General features: G+C 41.5%; 2 protein-coding genes across 9 annotated transcripts in view; both read right to left on the bottom strand.

Annotated features, from left to right (window-relative positions):
* Window positions 1-9,083, bottom strand: part of fgd4a (FYVE, RhoGEF and PH domain containing 4a) — a 50,545-nt gene extending 41,462 nt beyond the window's left edge. The window contains exon 1 of the mRNA XM_069163710.1: window positions 8,942-9,083. Within this exon, the coding sequence (XP_069019811.1) occupies window positions 8,942-9,011 (70 nt within the window). The 5' untranslated portion in view covers window positions 9,012-9,083. The remainder of the gene's footprint in view (window positions 1-8,941) is intronic.
* An 848-nt stretch (window positions 9,084-9,931) lies between these two features.
* bicd1a (bicaudal D homolog 1a) overlaps window positions 9,932-24,860 on the bottom strand; it is a 32,365-nt gene continuing 17,436 nt past the window's right edge. The window contains exons 2-10 of one of the 8 annotated variants that reach the window (XM_069162216.1): window positions 24,277-24,489; window positions 20,146-20,298; window positions 18,906-19,403; window positions 16,987-17,379; window positions 16,075-16,836; window positions 15,822-15,973; window positions 15,476-15,686; window positions 13,627-13,712; window positions 9,932-12,140 (exon numbers count right to left, since the gene is read on the bottom strand). In XM_069162216.1, coding sequence (XP_069018317.1) covers window positions 12,020-12,140; window positions 13,627-13,712; window positions 15,476-15,686; window positions 15,822-15,973; window positions 16,075-16,836; window positions 16,987-17,379; window positions 18,906-19,403; window positions 20,146-20,298; window positions 24,277-24,489 — 2,589 coding nt within the window. In that variant the 3' untranslated portion in view covers window positions 9,932-12,019. Of the gene's footprint in view, window positions 12,141-13,626; window positions 13,713-13,884; window positions 15,687-15,821; window positions 15,974-16,074; window positions 16,837-16,986; window positions 17,380-18,905; window positions 19,404-20,145; window positions 20,299-24,276; window positions 24,490-24,860 lie in introns of those variants that run through there. The other 7 variants (XM_069162217.1, XM_069162218.1, XM_069162220.1 and 4 more) reach the window with 7 other exon arrangements.

Raw genomic sequence — 24,860 nt, 5'->3', positions numbered from 1 at the left:
TTCCATAATCAGCCTGGCACACACACCGTCATCCCAACCCCACTGTCAGTCTACAAAAAATAAAACGACAACCTGCTCAAATCAATGCTGACTGTGCAGTGATGGGCCTGAGCGGCGCTGCATAGAGAGATGATAACACGGCCAGACAATAGTGTTTATCTTGACACAAAATTGATTAAACAATTAGTTTAGTGAGAGCGAGAAAACCATCTCAGCACTGAAGACGCTTGGATGCTTTCATTATCCACCCTATCGTCCTCGTCTTTCCTCGCAGTAAACAAACAGAATAAATCCCACCATAATCCAACCTGAATTAACAATAAGAGTTGAGAGGGATCACAGAGAGTGATAAGTGCTTCATTAATTTCACATCAGTGGCAGTTTGTGTGCGCGATCATGTGCACAGTACATTCACGTATTTGTTGATTGTATAAAAGGTCAGCATCAAGTCAAGGGTCAGTTCAATCACGTATTATTGATTCACCTCGCTTCAAAAAAAAAAAAAAAAAAGACACAGGGGAAACAGTGAAAGGACTGTGTGCATCTACTCTGCCTGCTTGAATTACTATTCAGTAAATGCTTCACAAATCACGTCCCGGCTAACAGGATTGACTGCGTTCCCCTTTACATCATTTAACACTCTAACAGGGCAATCACATTTCAGCCGACAGGGCTGATCAGGTGTTCGCTTCTGACTGATGACAGGCAGCGTTGGAGGCTGACAATTCATTTTGAACCATTCAAATATCCGTAATGGGCTTTTTTTTTTTTCTCTCCCCACAGCAGATATTTTGGTTTGTCATGGTAGGGACAGCGAAGATGTAAATTACTGATGGATGAATTTCAATTAACTGCTTTAGTTTCAAGGTTTGGCTCTTGTGCTTGCTGGCTCACTGTTACACACTCATGGCTTGTTGCGAGACTTTAAATGAACACAGTCAACTCTAAGATTAATAGTAACAATAATGAGTCAGCATGTCCTATATAGGCTAAATCACACTGTTCTGATCAGTGTCAACTGACAAGCTTGTTGACAACAAGCCCTCAGGTGGCCGCAGTCAAAACTGCACACAAAGAGAGCCATCTATCTCCATACAATATACTTTATCCAGCTGTAAACTCTCTTTGACTTAAATTATAAAACTGCTTATAGATAAAATAACCAAAAGTAAACATGTATTTCTTGGTAAATGAAATACCTGAGACATAGATGTACTTGTTAATGCTCTTCACAATTTCCTAATACAACCTAAGATATTGAAGCAATAGATACCGTGATATAAATGAGATGTAGACAAATTTACCAGCTTCTATGTGTGAGGTTTGTTTTGCAGAAGGACCAGGGAAAGACTTTAAATCCGCAGAATTGTATGCATTATGAATCTAGAAAGCAGAGGAAAGAACCTTTTTTGTGGGTTTGTGAACAAGCTGCCATTGTGAAACACTATATCCAACTCACATCCATCACTGACAGCAAATGATCAGGCAGAATTTTCTATCACTAATTATGGAGGAAATTAATGAGCTTGTGTGTTACACGGTAATGTCCATCACGCTTGTTCAAAAGACATCACCAAAACAACATCAGAGTATCGTACTCTAGGAGTTATATGTGTAGATGTATTGTATACGAGTGTACACAGATGAAGTTTTACCCGTTTACTTGTTAGATAATATGACATGTTTTTTTTTTCTCAGGATGTCTACTGTTGTATAAGCATTTATCTAATGTCCCAAACAATCTGAGCATGATGTCAGAACTCTGGTAGTCCAGGAGGAATGATGATCGACAGAGAAAGAGGGAGTCACAGACAGGGGGAAGAGACAGGGAGAGAGAAAGAGGACCGAGTGACAGAGAGTGTAAGTAGAAATAGAGCTAAACTGAAGATGGAAGAAACAAAGAACAATTCTGTTGCACCTCGACGAGGCTGACAACCACACTGAGACGCACTAAGTTAAAACAAACAATGATTCTAAATTTAGCTCTTCATCATTAGCCTCTCATGACTACCAGGCTCACTGCTTTTGCCCTGACACACAGGCACCCGCAGGTTATTAAGTTAGAACATAAATCTGAAATTTAGAGGTGAAGCAAAAATGAGGCAGTAACAGTGAAACTGAATGGATCACCATCCGAAAAACAAGCAGTCAAATCTCTAAAGGCTACAGTGTTTACACACAAAACAATACAATAAGGTGGATGAAACAGTTATGTGTGGGGTCTTACTAGAAAATTGCCTGAGACTGGTGCTAAAGCAGAAATAAAAAGGGTGTATTCCCTCAGGAGCATGAATGCCATAAACAAATTTCAGTGTGTTATCCTATTAAACATAATGTGTTGAAGGTTTGTGTTTATTTTGACCTAAAAATACTGCAGAAGGAAATCTCACGAGATATCCAAAAAGGATAGGGTTTATCCTCTAGGTCAGTGTTTCTCAACTGGTGGGTTGCAACCCAAAAGAGGGTCGCAGGGCTATTTTGAGTTGGTCGCTGATGTGCGTGTAAAAAAATAGGGATGAGGATAAAAATATAAAATTGGCTAGATTTTATCATGAAGTACATCTTCCGCTGCTGCACCTTTATTTTGAAGGACATACACTTCCCATGTATTAGACTTTATATCTTATTATTGCCATAATTTAATTTGGCCTTTTTCTGGTCCATTGAAGTTGAATAAATGCCTTTTAATCACTTGGGATGTTACACCCACATTACTAATGATAAGAACCATACATCAAAATATCTATCTATCCGTCTGTCTGTCTTTCAATCTATATATCTATCTCAGATAATGACCATCTTACTGCTATTAAATCCTTACAGGAGTTGTTAACCCTGATAATACAGACCCTCATTTTAAAGGAAAGGTTCACCATAAAACAAAAATTATGTGATTATTTTTAAGACCACCAAACACAATCAAACTTTTCCCCAACTACAATCACAATTTGAAGACTCCTGTATATGCACCGATACTGACAAGTTGTGTCACTGCTGCGTCTGACCCCCTCTCCCACGTTGAAACAATGAGCGTGGTGAAAGGGCCCGGGGCCGCTGGTGTTCCCAGCCTTTTCCTTCCTGCCAATGAGAATGAAAGCAGAATGTCTCACACTGTTTCCTCTGGTCCTGCTATTAAATAAGGGTGACTTAACCCTGCTCGCCAACAATACACATCACCCTAAAGAAAGGTACACAGTTGAGGGGTTGCAGTGTTACAACACACATTTCCAATGCACTACTACACGAACACAGTTGGGTAATGGGCCATCAGGGACGCCAGCCAAAAGGCCAGAGTGGTTGGAAGAGGGTCTTAAGAGGGGGGAACGGTTCCCAGGCCTCTGAGAACAAAACTGCCTCTTTTTTCCAGCATGGTGGATTTTAAAAGCTCCCTCACATGCTGCTGTGTTGCTCCTCAGCAGCAGGCCCGTCTGCATGGAGACCAGTAAATCAACATTCGGAGAACACAACAAGTAATACACTTAAGACTGCATTTTACCAAACATTCATGTTGGCGAACCACTGACTGCCAACAAACCTTCATTAAAACAATAATTATATATGTGGACTTCTAAAAAGAAGAACCTTTAAAGATAATTTGCTTTGAGCAACAATAACATTTCCACAAACTACATGGTCAGAGGGAACAGAAACACTGTGAGTGGTCTGTGTGGGGAGAGCAGTCAGATGATAACATTTGAAATAGGATGCTGCTCGCTGGTAGAAAATAAGAGATTAACTAAATGCCAGTCAAACAGGGATAAGAGAGCAGCCGGGAATGAAAGAAGGGAAGCTCTGTTGTGGTGAATGGTGAGTCACAGATGATTTTTGTAAAAGGATGGGCAGTAAAAATACAACTTTCTTCACTTAGTATTAACAAGATTTTAACATCAACTCATTCAAATCATCCATTTTCCAAATCTTACCATAACAGCAGAGCAGACTCATCTTTGAGTTTTTACCTTTCCGGCTCCAAAACCAGTACTTGCGGCGTCGTTTCATTATGAGTCCACTGTCTTATATTTTTTTTTAAATGATAAAAAAAAAAAAAAAACCTGGTTTTCTTTCTAACACAAATGTTCAGTTAATGAACGCCTCACGTTGTTGTCCAGTCTGTAAGGATCACCTACCCGAGGCGACATGTCTCAGACGGGACCTGCGGTAACCACTGGGTAGGTAGTCCACGCTGTGCTCAAGCACAAAGTTGGAGGAAGCGAAGTGTATGAAAAGATGAGGTTGAGGAAACAACCACTTACGTATCACTCCCTCGGTGGAAACGGTGTCCTAAAATATAGATTTATTTAGTATTTTCTCTTCTTCTTTACTCTACCTCAGTGCACAAAGAAGCAGAGGAGACCCTGACAGGACTACGCACTATGATACTCTACTGTTCAAGTGAAGACAGACTGCACTGAAGTAAAAGATGAATCATCCAGCTGCCAACACCTTCACATTGGTCTCTCCTCTTGCAGAAGGGATGTCCTAAATTTCGCAAAGGTGAGGGAAAAAAAAGAAGGTTGGGTTACAAAACTTCTCCACTTCTTCCTTTCTGTAAAATAACTTCCTCAGAGCGTCTCTTGGTCCCTCAGTGTCCAGCGCTCCGATACCGCAAGTCTGAATTCTCCTTTTCAGACCTGAGTATAAGCTTGTAAGATAACGGAGTAGGTTTCTGGAAAGAACCTTTCAGGCTAACAATGCCAATCAGGTGAGGGAAACGACTCACACACAACGGTCAGGAAGCCCTGGCTGGTGCATGGAAAGAAAAACAATGTGTCCGGACTGAAACACAGTGGATATTTAGGTCCCTATCAACTGGGCGTATTGGTTAATCAGACTTGTAGGCACTTGAGTCAATGTATGTCATTTATTTACAATAAATTAGAGATTTCATTAAAGTCCCAGTTGACCTTGAATGTTGTGTACCACATGAAGACGCACGCATACAAACACAAATTTCTACACAAACAGTCTAAAAGTAGCTCGTTGTGAGTTTTCTCTCGCCGCCTCGTTGTTTTTCCAGCAAGGTCGTCTGTCTTCTCAGGATCACAGGAGTACTGTGACTGTACGTGTGTTTGTGTTGCAGTTATATGATGAAGAGATGACATTGGTTGTCAGATTTGGTCTTTTTTTAAATTACAGAATATGTGAGTCAAAATTAAATAGTTAAAAGAAAAAAAAGAAATACTTTCATTTAGAAGGATTTTTTTTTTTTCCATAAACAAACAAAAGTGACAAACATGTTGATTATTTTCCAAATCAATTTGGGAGTAACTGCACAGTGACACACCAGGACAGCGTACACGGATGGTTGCTTTTTTGTAAAGGAGTTCATTTCTCTGCATCACACACTGACACATCATTTTCAGGCTGATAGGTAAAATATTTATAAGGAGTTATCGCCCCCTGCTGGAACATCCACTAACTGCACCTCAGGCACAGTATTTGTGTGTGTGCAACTGCTGAGGTATATTGTACTAGCCGTTTCCTGCCGACACACAGCGTGATTATTGACTAAGCTCCCTCCACACCTTCCTGTGCAATCTACCGACAGTCTGAGACAACTCTGCCCGATACGAAGTAAACTCAGGGAGAAGATTAAAATAAGGAAACACGAAGTTATGTATTAACAAAGATCAATAACTACTCAGGCTAGGGGATTAATCATCTCATGGCCTCTGGCGTTGTGATTGAGAAGACAAAAATGCTTAGAGAACTAGTCAACTTGCAACTCATAGCACATATGAACAACTACGCAAACACAAATAAGTGATGGAAATCGATATATTGCCATGCTATCAGGATGAGATTTCCTCCCGAAAAGAACAAACAACAGAGAAAGAACAAGATATTTCCAGCTCACAACGAGATGTGCAAGAAGACCAGCAAAGCCAGCAAAGAGCTTAAAAACACATTCGTGCAGACATTCAATCCACATAAGACTGAAAATGTATTCATTAATTAGAATCTTTGAGTGGAAAAAAGTGGAAAAGACAATAATAAGTCTGATTCATGTTGAGCTGTCTGATAAACAGACAGGAACAAGTCTATATTGTGTTTTAGTTTTTTCTTTTTGTTCTTTCACTAACAACGCAAGCAAACTAAAGAAGTGACTGAGAGCATATCAAATGATCAAAGTGATGATTATTTATGCAAAACATATCTTTGCTTGTAGAATTACAAATTGACTCTGGGATCTGAATCCCCAATCAGAATGCTAAATTTAAAACGCTGAGGGAATTTTAAATTGTAGTTTTTTCAACAGTAATTTTTTCCAGTTCAATTTAATATCTAAAAGCATTTAAACCTGCATTAATTGATTTCAGCGCAACAACGTATGCGAGTCCGCTCATCGCTTTCCTTTTAGTACTGTTTTGGTCTCCATTGTTGAGGTAATTCTTTTTCTCTTTAGCAGCTACATGCTCCCCTATGTTCACCTGCTGGTCACTAACTTGTCTCCAGTTTTGGTGCTGAGCTGTTAACACACAGTGGGTTTGAACGAAGCCTTTGACTGAACGACAATGACCGAACGACAATGTTAAAGCTGCAGGCTGTAAAACTAATACTTCACATAAAATGCTGATTAGTGCAGCTTTAATTCCATTATTCTTAAATAAATAAATCATTTGAGTTACTTGCCGATGTTTTAATGATGTTTACTTTTGTCGTCAAACATACAGAGCACAACATTATACAGAGTAGAAAGAACTATGTTTATAAAAGAGAGCTTGTGCTTCTGGCTTTCAGAACCTGGACATTAACATGTGTAAATTCTTCATCCGCTGAGCATGAATTATATTGTAAGAGCCTGAGACTCCTGTAGTAAGACAAGTTATTTACAAGACTGATGGATCGTTTGTAATGATGTGGCAGAGCAAAGCATGTCATATGAAAAGTAATCATCTTTGAGCTACCATGAACTGAGCTGCACAAGAGAACCACTATAGCCTGAAGTGAGTTAAAGCCAGTAGAGGACTGTAAGCGGGTTCAGATTGGGATGAATGGGCATCAGTGCAGCAAAACAATAGCAGCAACAACAGGCTAGCAGGCCACACAGCGCCGGATTCATACAGTCCCACTGCTTCTATCTTAGTGCACAAACAACAAAACAGCTCCATTGTTGGAGGCTGATACAGCTGTCCTCACAGTAACACCAGCGCAAACCTACATTCTCTAAAGCTATTACGACTGAACGCTGAATAAAAGTCGCTGTACGTGTAGATGATTATGGACATGGAGTGTGATGTTGATGAAGTGAGGAATATTTTTCAGTGAAATATAGCAACCTGACCTCACACACGAGTGAGACACAGAAACAAACACCCTTTTTAAGTGTGTAATAGTATTCAAAATTACACATTTGCGCCACCCAGCTTTGTTATACTGGCAGGACGAGACAAGAGCTGACACAGAAACAATTCATTGCGGTTTACATTCAAATCTGACCCACTTTAACAGGACAACAAACTCAACAGATATAATGGCTTCTGTCCAAACTGTTTGTTTAAGAAGAATGGATCAAAACAGACATACATGATAATTAAGATGATAACAAAGAATAATGGCCCAAAAGCCCAATTATATATTGAAGTTGAGCATGTTAGATCATTAAAAGTATAAAATTCAGACGATATCTGTGGGCCAAGAAATGCAAGATCAGCCAGGCACAATAAAAATGCTGGATCATTAAGAGTCAAATGGAAGAAATACGTCTTAACTGTGGCAGTCACAAGGAAGTTATACTTATTCGTTTAATTTAATACTTAAACTCTCCAAAATCATACACAGTTCACGTAAAGGTTAGTTTTCACTTTGACAGAAACAACATGGCAGATGCTGTGCACAGAAATCTCAGTCATCAGATTCAGCACTGCATATTTTTTTCTTATCTCTAAGCCAGATGTCAGAAAACAGGTATGCATGCAGCATAAATCCCTCATACTCTACAGCATATGGTGCAATACAGGGGCAGTTTATGATGAATACAATCTATGTGAAACGAACTCCAGTATTGCTAACACACAGTGATTCACTGGCAGATAATAAATCTGGGTTTTCTAGAGTTTAACTCACTTCTTGACTGGCACCTTATTAGACCTTGGAGCTAATGGCTGACAAACTAAATGTGAGTTTATGAGCCAACGCTATCATTCCTGATAACAGTGGATCTATCAACCACACAGAGCAAGGGTCACACCAGACTGCAAGTGCATGTTTGCACAAGTACAGGCAGAGTTGTAAAATAAGACAACATCTCAGACTCTCTTGGTAGATCATGCCCAGACAGGACTGCTGACATTGATTTGTGTCCTTGTTCTTTGAAAAATATAGACTCTGAAATGGGACTAAAGCCTGGGCAAACTTGCAGCACCAGCTGCAGTTCTGCAGCTCTGCTTCTGGAAGTCTGCAGGGAGACAGATTCCAAGTTTTTGATCACATTTGAAAAGCAAACCCGGGATAGAAAATTAATGGGAATATATTAAGGAATTGTTCTTTCCATGCTTCTAAGAGTTCCACCTAAGTCTTCCTTTTGACGTGGTGTTCTCCAGAATGAAAGAAAACACATGCCCTTCAGCCAACGCAACAGTTTGGGACTAGCTCTCGGGAACCCTTCATACCTGCTGAGCAGACAGAAAGTCAGCAGTGGTGCGTAAACAAGGGCTATAAAGTAGGTGTGTAACAGGCTGGCTATTATATGCTTTCCCAACTACACTGTGCACATGAGAGGGCACGAGGAACTTTTTTTTCACAATGATACGAAAATGCGTCACAAATGGGCCAAAACAGCAGCCTACAATATATATATATATATATATATACATATATATCTACATAAAAAAAAAAAAACAGCAGTTGAGTACAGATTCTCATGCAAGCCTAATTGTTTTGGTAAAGTAGAGCATGTTTCATATTGAAAACAGTTTCCCAGCATTCCCTAAAAACTCACCTGCTTCCAGCTCCGCGGTGTCCAGACTTTGTTGTTTCCTTCGAAAAGCCATTCTGCTGAAGCCTTCCATTTCCCGCTGACGCTTTGACCGTTGAAGCGTCCGTATTCCTCGGTGAAAGGGATTCAAAGTGATCCAAGTCCCCTCCTCACAGCACGCCCAGCACGCGCGGACAAATCGGGTCGGTCTTTCGGTCAGCGAAGTCACATCAAACCGCTAAACTGTAAACAGCTGGACACGTGAGCGAGTCGGGTCGGCGCGATCCACAGCTCTCCCTCCAAGTCACCTGGATGGGGGGGGGGCGTTGTCCCGATCCCCGCCCACCTCTCTCCGGTCATAAGTGCGTTCTGGTGGTGCAGACCTCCTTATTATCATACCGAGAACATGTCTGTACTGTGCTAGGGATGCCCCCCCCACACACACACACATTTAAAAATATGAAAAAGTAAAACTAATAAACGTGAAACTTCTTATGTCTCATAATTATTGTAATAGTAACTTTTGAAGGGGATCAGTGGGGACTATTTTCAATTTACCAAAGGGACAAGTTAAAATAGTAAAACACTAATTTGATTGAGACTAAAAGACAGTTAATAGGGCTTCACCAGCTTTAGGAATTCAATATTTCCGGTTCACACAAGGAGCAAGAAAATTAAAGGAGCGAAGATAAGAAAAGAGCTGATGTAATTCACTCATAATTTGATGATGACCTTCTCCCTTTCAAATGCTGCAAATGTATCCTCATCTGTCCTTGAATCACTCCTGAAATTGCCTCACCATCTGACTGCTTTGTTTTGGTGTGAGCCACCATCCTCCTGTTGTGTATCCTTTGTGCTTCACGCTTTCTGTTTTGTTTACGGTGACACAGAGACACATTTTAACCTATTGGTTGCTCTCTGTATGGAGACACGAATGCAGGTACCATCTTCAGAGCGACTGCACTGTCTTTTGTTCATGAAATGATGAAAAACAGACACAAAGTCCCACAGAAATCCAAGTACAAGTCTTTTTATTCACTTGTGAAACCAATGAAACACTGTATTGAATGGCGGAGAAACTGTAAAACCCACTGTAGCAGCATACAGCTAGTCTTCTTTTTAAACCATGTTTTTTCCTCTTTTTTCTAAACGTCTGTCTTTAGATTAGCTTCTCTCCATCCACGGCTATATTATGCAAACAAACCATGAGCGTTAGGTCACCGGTGAGCCTGCGTGGGTTCAGAAGCTACTTTTGAACCACAAATGCTTTCATCACTCTGTAGTTGTTAACAAAGACTAATTTCAACAAATGTTCAACACACAGAAAGAATCCTCTCATTCATTGCTGCTGCCATGACAACACAAATACTGGCTGTGTAGTTTTAAGGTTTCATATCCATGTGGCAAAAGTATGCATTCAGTGTAGTGAGGAGAACTTTAACATTACGCAAGGTACAGAAAGGTGGGAATTCAATTATGCCACTGATGTCACACTTTACATCCATCTCAGTGTTTCAAAAAGAAACAATATCTCACTTTTGTCGCAGGAAATCTACACTATTGCTGTCACTGTGTCCCTCTTTTAACACGCAAGTTGGGGACGCTCCTGCTGCTTTAACTTTCTTGTCAGTGTGCTGGTTAGTTCATGACGACAGAAATGGTTCAAAGATTCAATAAATCTTATCCAGATCAGTCTGTGACCACTTTTACCGTATTGCTCTAATGACTAGTGCATAATTGTGCTTGTACAGTACTGCATACTGTCTGGAGGAAGCATGTGGAGACAGTTTAAACAAGGAGACGACAACAGATGAGTGCTGAAAATGTCCATGTGGTTGACATTTCTGTCAATGAAAAGGGAACCGATGGTGATAAGAACAGTTTTCTGGTTTTGGACTGATATAGTGAAAGCAAGACAAAGAATACTTTATTTTCACAATACAATGCTGGCGGGACAGTAACTGAAGAAGAGGCACACCTTTGGGGAAACCTCTGTTCTTTAACTAATGTTAAAAAAAAAAGAGGGAGGTCAGTTCACTCCATGGTCATTTAAACCTGTGCAATTCAAAAGGCAAAAAAAAATAATAAAAAACAACAGGCCAACAGCCCTAGTCCTGATCTCACACACTCCGCCTCTCATCTATCACAGTCTCTGGAGAGACATGAGCTATGCAACAGACACAAACGCATCACCAGAGTGTGCTGTAAAAATAAATAAAAACAAAAGGAGGTATAAAATAGTCTTTATGCACTTGCTTGATTTGCAAAAGTAAAAAAAAAACACAAGCATCCCAAGTAACACTAATGACGTTAGAAAGGTAGTTGAAATCCACCCGTCACCCTCACAAAAAACAAATGTCCTGTAATAAAATGTTTATCTTCACTAGTCTGTTTGCAATGCCAAACTCAATGTACTCTAACACCCCTATGTCAAAATGGCATATATGGTTTATTTTTGGATTATTATACTGACAAAAACTATCATTTTATGCTCTAAAGTATGGTTATGCATGTTTTTAAAAAGAACATTGTCAATGAAGAAGTTCTGCTTCTGTTTGTGTTGTTTTTTTGTGTGTGTGGAGGAGAACAAAATTGGCCATGTGTAGTAGTGCATGTGCTGAATTGTCTGTGATCACTTAACTCTTCACCACAGCAGGAAAACATGTCATGATTTCCATTTTGCAGAGTGACACAAAAAAAACACAAAAAAAACATACAAGTAATAAATATCTCAAATAAATAATCAACAAAGTAAATAAATTATAAATAAATAGCAGTAGGAATTAGGGGGAAGATTCCAGTGCAGTGTCACTGGCATTTCCGCCTCAGTTCAGTCCTCTGTTTTCTGTTTCCAGGACAGAAAGTCACTTCCAGAGAAGAAGAGAGCGTCCTGCTCCTCTTCTACGACCCAGGTAACCAGGAGGCCTGCCAGAGCCGGGCCACGTAGCGCTTGGGGAGGTCACAGAGTCCAGTAGGCACCAGGTTGGACTGCCGGGTTGAGGGGAGTCAAACAGAGGGAACTCCCCTTCCAGAGTGTCTCTGTCTCTGCAGGACTCCTACCAGACCGAGGCCGGGGCCGAGGCCGGGGCCGGAGCAGCGTGGTTAGGTGCCGGGAGGCTGGGGTTGGTGGGCCAGGAAGTTACAAGGGTCGCAAGGGGAGAGAAGGCTACTGCTGCTGGACAGGACTGCTTGGTGCTCCTGGAGGTCTGCCGCAAATTTAGGACTGAAAGGAGTCAGAAACACAGGAGAAGAAAATAAATAAGAGTGTGTGAAAAAGGTGATTTGTGGGTTATAGAAGAGGATGAAACTATTGTTGTAAAAATAAAGCTATGCCAAATATACAAAGAAAAATTTAGCACTTGGTAAAAAGAAGAGAAAGTGTGATGCAGTTTTCTTAAAGGAGCGGTGTGTAGGATTTAGTGGCATCTAGTGGTGAGGTTACAGATTGCACTATATAAATTAAACTGACGACTAAATATTAGGGGCTCTGTCTAAAATAATGAAAACACATTTATGAATAGCCGATTATTTTCTATCTTTACCAATAGATCCCTTGAAATCCTACACACCAAACCTTTAAGCAATAGTAGGAATAGGATAAAACATTTAAGCTTTCATGCAAAGACTGAGATGAAGATTGACACCACTCATGTCTGCAGTAAATTTGACACCAGCAGCAGAAATTAATGGAGGCTCCTGGAAGTAACTGTGTTTGGGCCTCCACATTAAACAAACTAGACCTAATTGTGTTGGCTTAACTAGGGAGCTTTTTATGGGCAGGTGAGTTGATTTTGTGACCTGTGGATGCCCCCAGGCTAGTTGTTTCCCCCTGTTTCATATTTAGTGTACAGCTTCATATTTAGTGTAAAGACATGACAGTGGTGTCAATCTTCTCATCTTAGTTTAGGCAGCAAAGTGAATCAGTCAAACTCTTCCTTTAAACCATCCCAGAGTCAAGGAAAAGGTAGAATCAGGGCAAAGTATCTAGAGATTAAAACAGGGTTAAAGAGAAAGCTAAATCTGTACAACAATAGTACCAGACCTGTCAACAGTTTCATTGTATGGATGTCTACTGATTAAATAATAAATCATCTTCTGTATTGGGTCAACTCCTCATCGGTCTAAAAGCCACGTGTTAGTGAGGGAATGCAGTGTTTAAGCTAATAGACCTTCATCATAGTTGGCATCTTATCTTGTAAAACATAAATGTAATTGATTAAGCTATTTAAAGACACAAGCTGACTGACAAGGCTCCCACAGTGGGAAGTCAAAACGTCTGCTTCAAAAGAGGCCAAACAGAGAAAAATATGATACACTTCTAAATTTAAGCTTGACCTTTGAACCTATAGAGGACTTTTATGATATCATATTTTTAAAGTCCAATTATGAAAAGGAGAACGGATATAATAAATATATAGGCATATATAACAAAACTGCCACGCAAAACTACACATGCAAAGTGAAAAACTACTCCATCACTCCTCGTGTTCATTTTTCCTTCAGACATCAATCACTACTTCATGTAAAAGGTGACGACTGAGAACATGCAGGATCGAATATCTTGATAGATAGATAGATAGATAGATAGATAGATAGATAGATAGATAGATAGATAGATAGATAGATAGATAGATAGATAGATAGATAGATAGATAGATAGATAGATAGATGGATGTCAGTGAGTACGAGCAGGTTCTACAGCTCGTTACCTGCGGACTAAGGAGACTCTCCCTCGCCTTAGTTGTGGGGAGAGTGACGGTAATGAGGCAGCAGGCTGCTGACAATCTACAAGAAACTGATAAATTAGAAAAATATACAGAGTGGTGACACTCGGGGTTAGACAACAGGACAGAAAAAACAGGGCGGACATGACAGGGGGAGAGCTTGTCAGAGAAAGATACTGCAGTAACGGTGACGTTTACACTGAAGCAGCAGACTGATCCTGGTCTATATACCGGTGCTGTTCTCATGGATCTTAATGCCTGTCAGTCATATGCTTGCACATGGGGATTGTCTCGTCTGACCGCACTGACAGGACCAGTCTCTGCACAGCTACACAATCAGCACTGGAAGTGGGAAACACAAACCTCCTAAGAGACAGAGACATTGACACATTTACACACAAATACTTGCCAATCCAATATTGCATTGATTTGCAAGAGCACAGAAGGAGACAAACAGATAAAGTGGGACAAATGCTGAACAATCCAATCCTGCTCAACTTCAGAGCACTTGCTGCCCGAGGCCATCGAATTCTTGAACTCTGCCAGTTCCATTAATAAGGTGCAGTCAGCATTTTACTTACTTAATTAAAACTTATATGATGTATTACCTGAACATTTAGTTTAATGTGTTCCACTTGTGATATAAATAATTATCTGTGGTGGGAAAAGGGAGTGAGAGAGAAGGTCAAACAGCATCTGACAAGAAAGTCTGTAATGTGAAGCAGGAACAGAAATATGATCACATATTGCCATCTAGTGGTTGAGAATCGGTGACACTGCAAAAAGAGTTCTGTAATGTAACTTGTGCATTATTCAATAGTGTGGGAGTGAATAGGTATATTTTTAAATGGTTAGCTTCTTCCTGGTCTCCAAAGAGGAGTTGGATGCACCCGGAGCAGTGTGAGGCACAGAGAGGAGGTCTGACTGGTTTCTACTCCCAACAGTACATTAACCATGTAAAACATTTGAAGTGTTTTTTGACAGAATGCTACATGTGACTAAATAAGGCATGCACTGACGACACTCTAAGAAAAAACTAATTCTCAGTTGTAACTCACTGAAACTGGAGCACAGCTGCAGCCATTATTGCTTGGTTGTCACTTTGAAACATTTCCTTGTACTCCAGCAGAATAATACATGATGTCACATTTCACTGTTTGGGCCAGTCAAATGAAAGGCCTGATATCCAATTCGTAGCCGTTCATAAAAAAAAAAAAAATCTCTTTATTCCAAATTTTAAGTCAACCATAAGAGTAAAAAGGCTGTTAAGTACTGCTGTGAGGATGTTTTGAGGATGTCAGAGGCTTCTTCTTCCTGAGTGTCGCTGCATGTTCAAACCAAAGACACGTGAAACCAGTTTTTCCCTCTCTCTGTATCCCACCTAATCCAGAGGCTTCTGTGAACTGTATGCACAGAAAATATGAGTTCTGGGTGTGGCAATGACGATCAATTACCGCCTTCTCCGAAGGAGGTGTGATACTGAGGCATGGCTGGAGGTGCTCGGGCTGTAAGATGGGGGCAGACGATTAATGTCTTGTCTTGAAGAAATGAGTCGTCTGAAATCTAAGGTTAGTAACTCAGGGTCTATCATGATGGGCCGGGTGCTCAGAGACACACTGTTGTAACCAAAGTTAGGCAGATCTGAAGCTGAGGTCTGGATTGTGTCACAAGCGGAGTCTGATGTCCACACAGACATGGACGGACAGGTGGACGGCTCTACGTAGAGAGGACTACTGAGGGTCAGGGAGGTGTTCAGGGGGTAGGTGGTGATGATGGAGTGGCTGTGGCGCCTCGTGGGGTTGGAGGGAGCTGTGATGGCACCTCTGCGACTTACTTTAGGTGGGCTGCTTCTAATCTTGGGCACTTTAGCGCCGCGGCCACGGTAAGTCTGCTCGTGGTCAAACTCCAGATCCTCCAGGCGTTGGGTCAACGCCAGTTTCTGCTGGATAGCCATCCGGAGGAGGGAGTTCAATGTCTTCTTCTCATCCTCTGCCGCTGCCAGCTGCCTCTGCATCTCATCCAGCTGGGTAACATACTCATCACACCTAAAGAGACACACAAAGATTTAGCAGGTTATTATCTTGATAGCAATTCAATATTCACATTAACACATGCAACATTTTTACCAAACGATATATTTAAATTTTTACTGTTGCATTTCACATTCCCAGCCCCCTCACCTTGTGGCGAACATGGCCCTGAGAGAGGAGAAGGTGGCAGCGTCTTCTTTCAGAGCCTTCAGCTCATTCCTCAGCTTCATCATCGTCTCCGTCACCATCACCTTTTCATTCTCGTACTTGCTCTTCAAGTTTGCCAGCGCAACTTCTGCCGTCTGTAAAAGTGGAGATTTGGATTTAAGCACTCAATTTCAATAAAAGTTACATGATACCACTTTTTCATGATGTAAAGATGCAAAGAAAAATCCCTTTTCACCTGCTTATTGGCCTTGAGCACCAGCCTGAGTGTGGCTATCTGCTCTCTCTTGGTACTAAGCAGGGACTTAAGCTTGAGTATCTCCTCCATGCAGGATTCCTTGTCCTTATCAAGCATAGGTGCCAGCTCCCTGGCTGCAGCCCTTTGCCTGGACAGCTGCAGTGAACGATCAACAGCCCTCTGGAGGTGTTTTATCTGGTCTCTGATGATGGCGTTCAGGTTATAGATATTCATTGGCTCCTTCCGCAGGTCCCCGCCCACATCTGAGGGCACTGGAGACGGGCAGGGAGAGATGCTGATGCCGGTGGAGCCGGTGTGGTTGCGGGTGGGGCTGCTGTGGCAGGACGAGGATTCTGCTGAGTTGGTTGTTGTCTCGCAGTGGTGGGTGTCTTTGGATGGGGAGTCCATGGGGCTCCGCGGAGGCTCAGAGGAGCAGGCTGCAGATACTGCAGCGAGGCGTCGTGCCAGGCGAGGCGAGAGCAGAGCCCGAGGATCGTCGGAGCCTTTGAGGCTGCCGTTGCGCGTGACGCGGCTCTGGCGGTAATAGTCCAGCATGACACGGTTTGGTGTCTCATTATTGCACAGACAGACGTGGTGGTAGAGCTGGGCCAGCTCCTCGCTGAAGGTTACCAGCTCATCCTGTGCTGCATTCAGCATGCTCTGGCTCTCCGTGGCGGTGCTCGTGGCTGCTCGGAGCTCTGCCTCCAGGCTCGCCATCCTTTCCCGGCCCTCACGGCAGCTCCTCTCCAAATGGGTTACCTGCTTAGAAAAAATTATTCAGAACATTTGCAGTGTCATATGGAGCAAAACTGAAAGGATTAATGTTAATGTTGTCCAATAAAAAAAAAAAACACATTTTGCATATTTTGCACCAATAGACAGAATTGTTCACTGCACGTGACAATGTCAAACCTGTTCACTCAGAGTCTGGACCCTGTCGTCGTTGTGGCTTTCTCCCTGCCCTTCCACTGCCTGGTTGTACTTCTCCTTCAGGGCCTTGAGCTCTGCTTTCAGGTCGATCACCTCCGTCACCGCCACCTTGTATTTACACTCCAGGATCTCAAACCCGTGGATGTCTGGATCGTGGTGGCTGTTAGCTGGTGGTGATAAGGGCCCGCCATCAGGTTTCTCACTCTCTTGCAGGTCTTCGAGCTCTTTGTCTCCATTGAGATGCTTCATGGTGTTGACGTGCTCTGTGAGGCGATGGACCCGCTCGCTCTGCTCGGTCAGGGCGCCCTGTGTGTGCTGCAACTGGGTCTGTGACTCCTGCAGGTTCATGAGCAGCGCTGTCTTCTCACACTCCACCTGCAGGACGGACATACAAAATAACTTTCATACACAGTGTATGTGACGTTATATTTTGTGTCTCCCAGACTGACAAGTTAAATCATGTAAATAAATCACTACATCTGATTTCTATATTCTTAGAAACAACTGAGACATCTTCTAAAACAACTAAGAAGGACTCAGCAATGCAAAGGTATAATCATAATGTTGTTTCATTGCTTCTTGTTCAATTATCGCTTTAGAAGTGAGAAGTTTGTGCTTAAACAGTGAAACTTTATTGATCTAAATCTGAACAATCCCAGAGGAAAAGCTGATGAATAAAGTAATAATAAAATATTGGAAAGATAATTTCCACCTAAAGTAATTCCATGAATCTATAAACGTTCCTTCAAAGTGTTTCTACTGAGAAACTAAAAATGTATTTTACAAAATTTAACTATCAGTTACAAGCCTGATGCTGCTGGCGTTCACATCTTTCCCAGACTAATTACCAATAAAGAGAAAATTGATTCGAGAGTAATTGTGTTTACAGAGAAAGGCATAACGCTACAATAGCAGCCACTAATCTCATTTACTGATTTCTCCACTGGAGCTCAGCTGGAAAAGATGTACAGTAATGACTTAATTTGATTTTAGCATGAATCTGATCTCCCCAGAGTTTCCACATCATTTATCATTCTGAATGTTATCCTCCAAATAGCATGCCTGTTGATGAGTGTTGCACTCAGGTGACTCTGTACTATAATATATATATATATATATATATATATATATATATATATATATATATATAGTATATGTACTATATGTATACTCTGTTTATATGGGCATTGCTTATTGCAATACAATGTGCAGTTCTTATGGAAAAAAACCCCTCTTTAACATTTTCTATTCCTGCCAGGATCTCAATGTCTGTCACTATGACTCTAAAATAGAATCAGAAATAGTCCTTTTCTGACTGCCTTGCAGCTGCAGCTGCTTCCCTTGCTTATCGAATGCTTCTCCCACCTGAGCATTGTTTGATTTAAGATGCATTACATTCCAAACATTTCTGTTTCTAAACAGGTGGGTTGTGGTACTGCAGTGCACAGTGTAAAATGTGCTATAACAATCTTGTTTGGAAATTTCATTAAAGCCTGTGCTGTTCAAGGTATTTCTGTTTTTCTAATCTTCCTAGAGAAATTATCACCTTGTCATTTTCTTTCTTTTACCAGGAGAAAACTGCAAAAGACTAGTTTCAGTCTTTACACTAGAAACTGAAATATACTGTGGGTAAGTGGATCAATATAGCTGTCTTTAAATCTGTTTGTGTGTTGTGGGTTTCATCCCCTTCAGCAGTACATTGTCATTGACAGAGCTTTAAACACTGTGACATTCAATTGGCGTCACTGGTGTCCTTGAAAATGAACATTCACTGACACAAAGTGTCTGAACACAGAATACATGATTTCTATTGATGGTGATGTAACTGTAGTGATTATGTGTTAATTTGATTTACTGTAGGATTTACTGACACGGCTATAAGGCTTTTACTTATGACCAACCTGCAGCAGCTGCTGTTTGAGCTTCTGCATCTCTGACAGGTTGAGCTCACTGAACAGGTCTGGCACAGGGTGCAGGCCTTCTCCCTTCCGGCCGGGTCGGTAGTCCCCGTTCATCTTAGCTAACCCTGTGCCTGTGTGAAGGTGGCCGTTGCAACGGTTGCTGTCCTCGTTGTTGCCGTTAGCGGCGGGGATGGTGGTGCCGTTGGTGCCGTTGGTTGCGTTGGTCTCCTCTGGGAACTTGAGGCCCTCGACGCCAGTAACAGTGAGCGCCAGATGGGCCCCGGCTCCGTAGACGCTGTCACTCAGGCTGATGTGGTGAGCCAGTTCCTTTCTCAGATTGTTCTTCTGCTCACGCTCACTCTTCAGGGCATCCAGGGCCTCTTCTAACTGACCCTCAGAGATTTCCTTTAAGCGCAATGCGTCTTCCAGCTGGCTGTTCAGAAGGACAGTCTCCTCCTCCAGCACCTTAATTTCATGTTTCAGTCCCTCATACTCCACCTGGGAGGAAACAGAAAGGACACGTAGGAAGAGGTAAAAACATTTAATTTGATTACTTTATTAATTACTTTACTGAATCACTTGTTTAAAATTGGGTGGCCTAATCCCAGGTCAAAATAAAAAAAAACTAACTTTGCCTTTAATTTAAAAAGATTCTAGATCCAAGCAGAATTGACGAAAACAAATATATTTTTTTCCACTTATTTCCATTTATAATATCACAATTTAGTAATGCGGTTATGAAAAGTAAAATAGGGCTGGATGATGTGGTCAAAAAAGTATTACCAATGCCGTTGTTATATATCAAGCAGGTGGAAGCTCACTTTAAAAAAAAAATTTTTTTAATTTTTTTTTTATAGTGTTTTAGCACCCCATAACATCAGAGTCTTAAATCACAATAGTGCCTTTACATTGATGGATGACCTTAATATATTCAACCCCCTTTCAGGTATTAAGAACTGTGCCTACGACAAGTTCAAACACTGTATGACTCTGTGTTACTGGACAAGGAACACTGTAGCGCCCTATGGGAAATAAAGGCTGATGAGTAACACAATGAGAGCACTGTTTGATCCAGTGCATACTGAAGCATAAAGGTTGGTGTCTCATCATTTAATAATAAGGAACAAAATTAGCTTGTGTGTGATTTACTGAGATGAGTGAGTGAAATGTTACACAAAAAAGAAGTGCGTCATCTAAAGTTATTAGTGTACAAACTGTTGATGGTGGTCTTCATACTGACCTGGTTCTGCTTGAGAGTAGACACTAGTTTCTGGAGAGTGATGTTCTCCTCCTCCAGCTCCGTGTAGTCCTGAAGCAGCCGGGTCTCTCTGAACTTATACTCCTTGATCTCCTCCCTCATCCTGCTCCGCTGCAGCTCCAGCATCTCGTTACTCTGGAGCAGGAAAACAAGAGATGGAAACGGACCAGCAGGGGGAGAGATGGGTACAGTGAAGAGAAAAGAGGAAGAATTCACTGCTTCTTCAAACCCATGGCTCACATGGAAGATAATATCCAATACTGTCCCATCAGATTAAAATTGGATGACACGCAGAGCCTCATATTGTGGATCCATGTAGGCTGACTGACTTGACTTTGCACACTGGAAAAGGATTGTTTTATATGATCCTCTATATTCATATACCCATCCTGTACATACCTCTCCTCTAGCCTGGGTATAAAAAAAAAATTAATAGATCACTTTCATTGTCTTAAATGCAATGAGTCAGCACCCTCAGAATCCCACAGAGATCATTAGTTCAGGTAACCTGCTGTGCACAGATAGAAACCTGAGCATATGCTTAAACTGTCGATGGGAGAAAAGCACCTCAAAAGTCATAAATCTATGTACAGTCGGAGAAACTCGGTAGAGCTGGGAATATATATAGACCTCAGCAAAATCATCTGCACTCACACAACAAGGGAGAACAGGAGGTTAACTGTAAAAAAAAAACCTACCCCCCCATCAACTTGAAATAATTCCAATGTTACATTTAAGGTAGGTTACCGGTTGATAGAGATTATATAAGAGAGGTAATTTAACCATTTGCTTGGGTTTAGTCCTCTAAACTACATTTTTAGAGTAGACAGTAATTATGCCTATATATTTCTCCAATAATAACTACACAGTATTTTTAGGTCAAGTCAGAAATAAAAAAACATTGATAAAAAAAGATTCTCTTATTTGTACACACAGCCATGACTGAATGCATACAGTGCAATGCAACAACTGCCTACAGGGCTTACATGAAGTACAGTCTGAAAAACAATGGAACATTTACAGTATGTGTGCGCATGTGTGTGCTCCTCCTGCTGCAGAGCAGCCTGCGGCTCCCCTGTAGCTCTCTGTACATATGGCAGAAGTGCTGACCCAGAGACAGTGTCACGAGGAGTGGGAGGGTACATGCACAGGACGGAGAAACTCAGAGACCTGAGACACATATTAAATCACCCGAAGCCCGATGCTACTGTGTGTGTGTGTGTGTGTGTGTGTGTGTGTGTGTGTGTGTGTGTGTGTGTGTGTGTGTGCGTGTGTGTGTGTGTGTGTGTGTGTCGCCGGGATGACAATGCTGCTTTTAGAGAAGGCTACTGGACTGAAACTAAAGACCATTATGATACACTGAATCCTCTGATTTTTACAGTGGCTGACAGCAGCTCCTATGATCTCGAAGCTAATAGAATAAACTAAAAAGTCCATAGAAGCACAGCAGGGCTGCTTCTGCAACTGCACTTTATGCTAATCCGCTGTGTAACAAAGTAAAAACAGCATTTCTGGATGATGTATTTCTGATTGCAATGGCCTTCACGTTGTTGAATTACATTTTCATGACACCGTAGGGAATTTATACTGAGCAGGGTATGAAGTGCACCAGATTAGCTGCCCAATTATCAGTCAGCGAGGCTCCATAGAGGGGCAGCCAATCAGGGGTCTGCAGCGGCCGAGGTCAGGGACAGTGCGGCACACAACACTGGCACTGAGCCTGCCACATGGCAGAGTCGTTCAGTCAGACCCCTGACCTGGACTTCACAGCACAGAGCGTGGCTGTGATAGCTTTGACAGATTCACGACACAATGGTGACCACAGCAGAGGCCCGGCCATTTTATATTCATCCATCATTACTGTCGTTGTTGCTCTAACAATGGGGAATTAATACAAAATGATAACAAAGAACGATGATTAAATATACTGGAAATTGGTCTAATAAGTGCAATAAGCATGATTAAGTTTGATGACTCCTGCTTTTGATTTTTTTTTCTTCCCAAATTAAGGCCTGTGTTTACTTGTTTACACGCTAAAATATCTGGCCATGTAGTACATCAAAAATATAGGAAGTGGAAAATGTATTAACATAAACCCTATAAAATGAAATATTGGGGTTCTGCGAATTCATATAAACATATTATCAGTGATTTTTACATTTGTCAAAAAGTTGTAATTTCAACCCATTTTCTAACTTTTTCTTAGCTTTAATTTTTGGACTTGCAACTGCTGATTAAAAACAGCAACATGATGATTTTTCAAAGTAAACTTTCGGCATAACTTTTTGAAATCTGTCTATGTTAATGGTGTTTGTGAAGGGCTGCGAGAAGCTTTTGATTAGGCGCGACCTGAGCCAAATGAAGCCCCCAGTGTGGCTGCAACACCTGCTGCTCACCATGAAAGGGCTACTCCTCCTCATTAATGGGCATCTCCTGCGCAAATGAGGATTTCAAAGAGAGTCAGAAGGCATTTGGATAAACAGGTTATCCAAGAACCATGATCACGGTACAAACATCATGAATATATCAACAAAACTATCAGTCAAATAGCTTCCTAACTGAGATATAGATTGTGTTCAATATGCTCCATCATATTGGATATCTGGGCTTTTAGACCTGTTGTGAACTCATTACTCTGCTTACATTCACTGTGACAGTTGACATCAAACTATAACACATACAAAGAGTAACAATTTAACCTCACAACTCTCCCTGATCAGTTTAGTGAATGAGAGTGTGTGTCCTGCGCGTTTAGTGCTGGTTGTGTGATGAGAGCAACCTGGCTCCCTCGGTCCCTCCACATGTGCCGAGCTCAGGGCATTTCACTTATTCCCCAGCTTAGCACCGGATTTGCCCCCCACAATGGGGTCGTGGCTGCAGTGTCTGACCCCGGCTCGAACCCCTGCGCTGCCCGACACGGCGGCTGCACACGTATGCTCGCATAAATGTACACTTTTGCACGTACGCACATGCATATTGTTTTCTCTGTGTGAGATATGAGCCCTTTCTGACTGTCTCAGTGACTTCTTGGTCTTAATCAAAAGCATAGATCTCATATAAGTTAATATACTACAAAAAGGACGACGCAGATAGTGGAAAATAGTTCCCTTTCAACTCGAGAAATTACAATAATGACTATCAACAGATAAAAGATCTTTACTTACAGTTAGTTTTTGCAGTTTGTTATACATTTTCCACAGTCCTGCGTTACCATTTGTTTGAACTCCTGTCAAAGTTAACTCAGTCGGTGGCGGAGATTTTTTTTAAATTTCTGGGATATAAAATACCTAGAGGTTTCAAACTAAATGTGTTTTGTTTTTAAGCCAAACTCAACAACCACCAAAACCATTCCAGTATAACGACAAAGTGTTCAATACACCTTTTAGTCCACTATAGGATACGGTCTCAGTGTCACGTTCTGCCTCGCCTAGGCGTGAAAAGTACACACTCGTATGGGTTCAAAGAAGAAGGTCATGTGACAAACTACAAAGAGTGAGGAGAGTTTGCCTGTGGTGGTTGGATGGATCAAATCCAGGACTTTTACCCAGGGGACAAGGGAGAAAACATTGTAAGTAAGTTATAGCATTTTACGTTTCATGCCTAGGTGAGGCAAAACGTGACACTGACACAGGAATCCTGTCGTGGACTGACGGGTGTATTATATGCTTTGACGTGACACCAGGATGCCAAAACTGTACGCAACTAATTACAGCATATCATAAAGCTAACATAAATAAATTTAACACTACATTTCTACAATACATGTCAGGAACAATAATAAAATATATAGCAATCAAAATGAATATGCCTTTATATACAGTATATTTAAAAATAATAATAAATGTTACAAAAGACAGGAATTTTCATTTTACAGTTTTACCAACTACATAAAACCACCTCAACTACAGGAAAAAACATGAAAACATGAGAGAATTTTAGGTGCAGGTATTAAAGTACTATTAGTAAAATGTATGTATGTCTAAATTCACGAGTTTTGCTGCCAGCTACTGCAATGCTGTTTTCTCACATACATGATATGACTGATTTTCTGTATTTTCCTTGTCTAGCAAGCAACACGTCATCCATCTGCAGTCTGTGTGTTGACATGCTCACCTCTCGTAGGTCCTGCACAAGCGCGTTGAGCCTCTCGTTCTCTGCCTGGGCGTTGGACGCCACAGAACGGCTTAGCGTCACCTCCGTCTGCAGCTCCAACAGGCGGCCCATGTAGTAGGCCTCCTTCGAGGCTGACTCCTGCAGCAGCGTCTCCTCATTGGTCTCCCCATCCTCTGCCACCTTACGCTGGTTGGTGTAGGCCTGACCGAACGCCTGCAGGAGGTCAAAAAGGGAGGCAGAGATGATCAGAAGAAGGGTGATCCGTTTTTTGTGATGTCAAAATTAAAGTGACACGGATCCAAATCCTGTCATAGAGCATCAAAATTCATCTGTACCAACTGTCATTCAAATCTAACACATATTTCACAGTTATGTCCATGAGGCTGTACTTTTGACCACTGACAGCACAGGCAGCACACTTGCAGGAGGTGTTCCCTCAAGGATACCTGCTGTCTGTCTATATGGGTGATGTTTCACTCTGATCAATAGACACAGTGTTCCCATTTTCCTGACACAGGTTTTCACAGCACCGGGGGCTGACTCGACATGACAAAGGAGCTGAGGCTTGATTGAGGAAATCAAAG

The sequence above is a fragment of the Embiotoca jacksoni genome, unplaced genomic scaffold (assembly GCF_022577435.1).
Source record: "Embiotoca jacksoni isolate LCO1_2020_lvr unplaced genomic scaffold, fEmbJac1.0.p SCAF_3, whole genome shotgun sequence".
NCBI classification, from domain to species: Eukaryota; Metazoa; Chordata; class Actinopteri; family Embiotocidae; genus Embiotoca; species Embiotoca jacksoni.
This window is presented reverse-complemented; position numbering and strand designations above follow the sequence as displayed.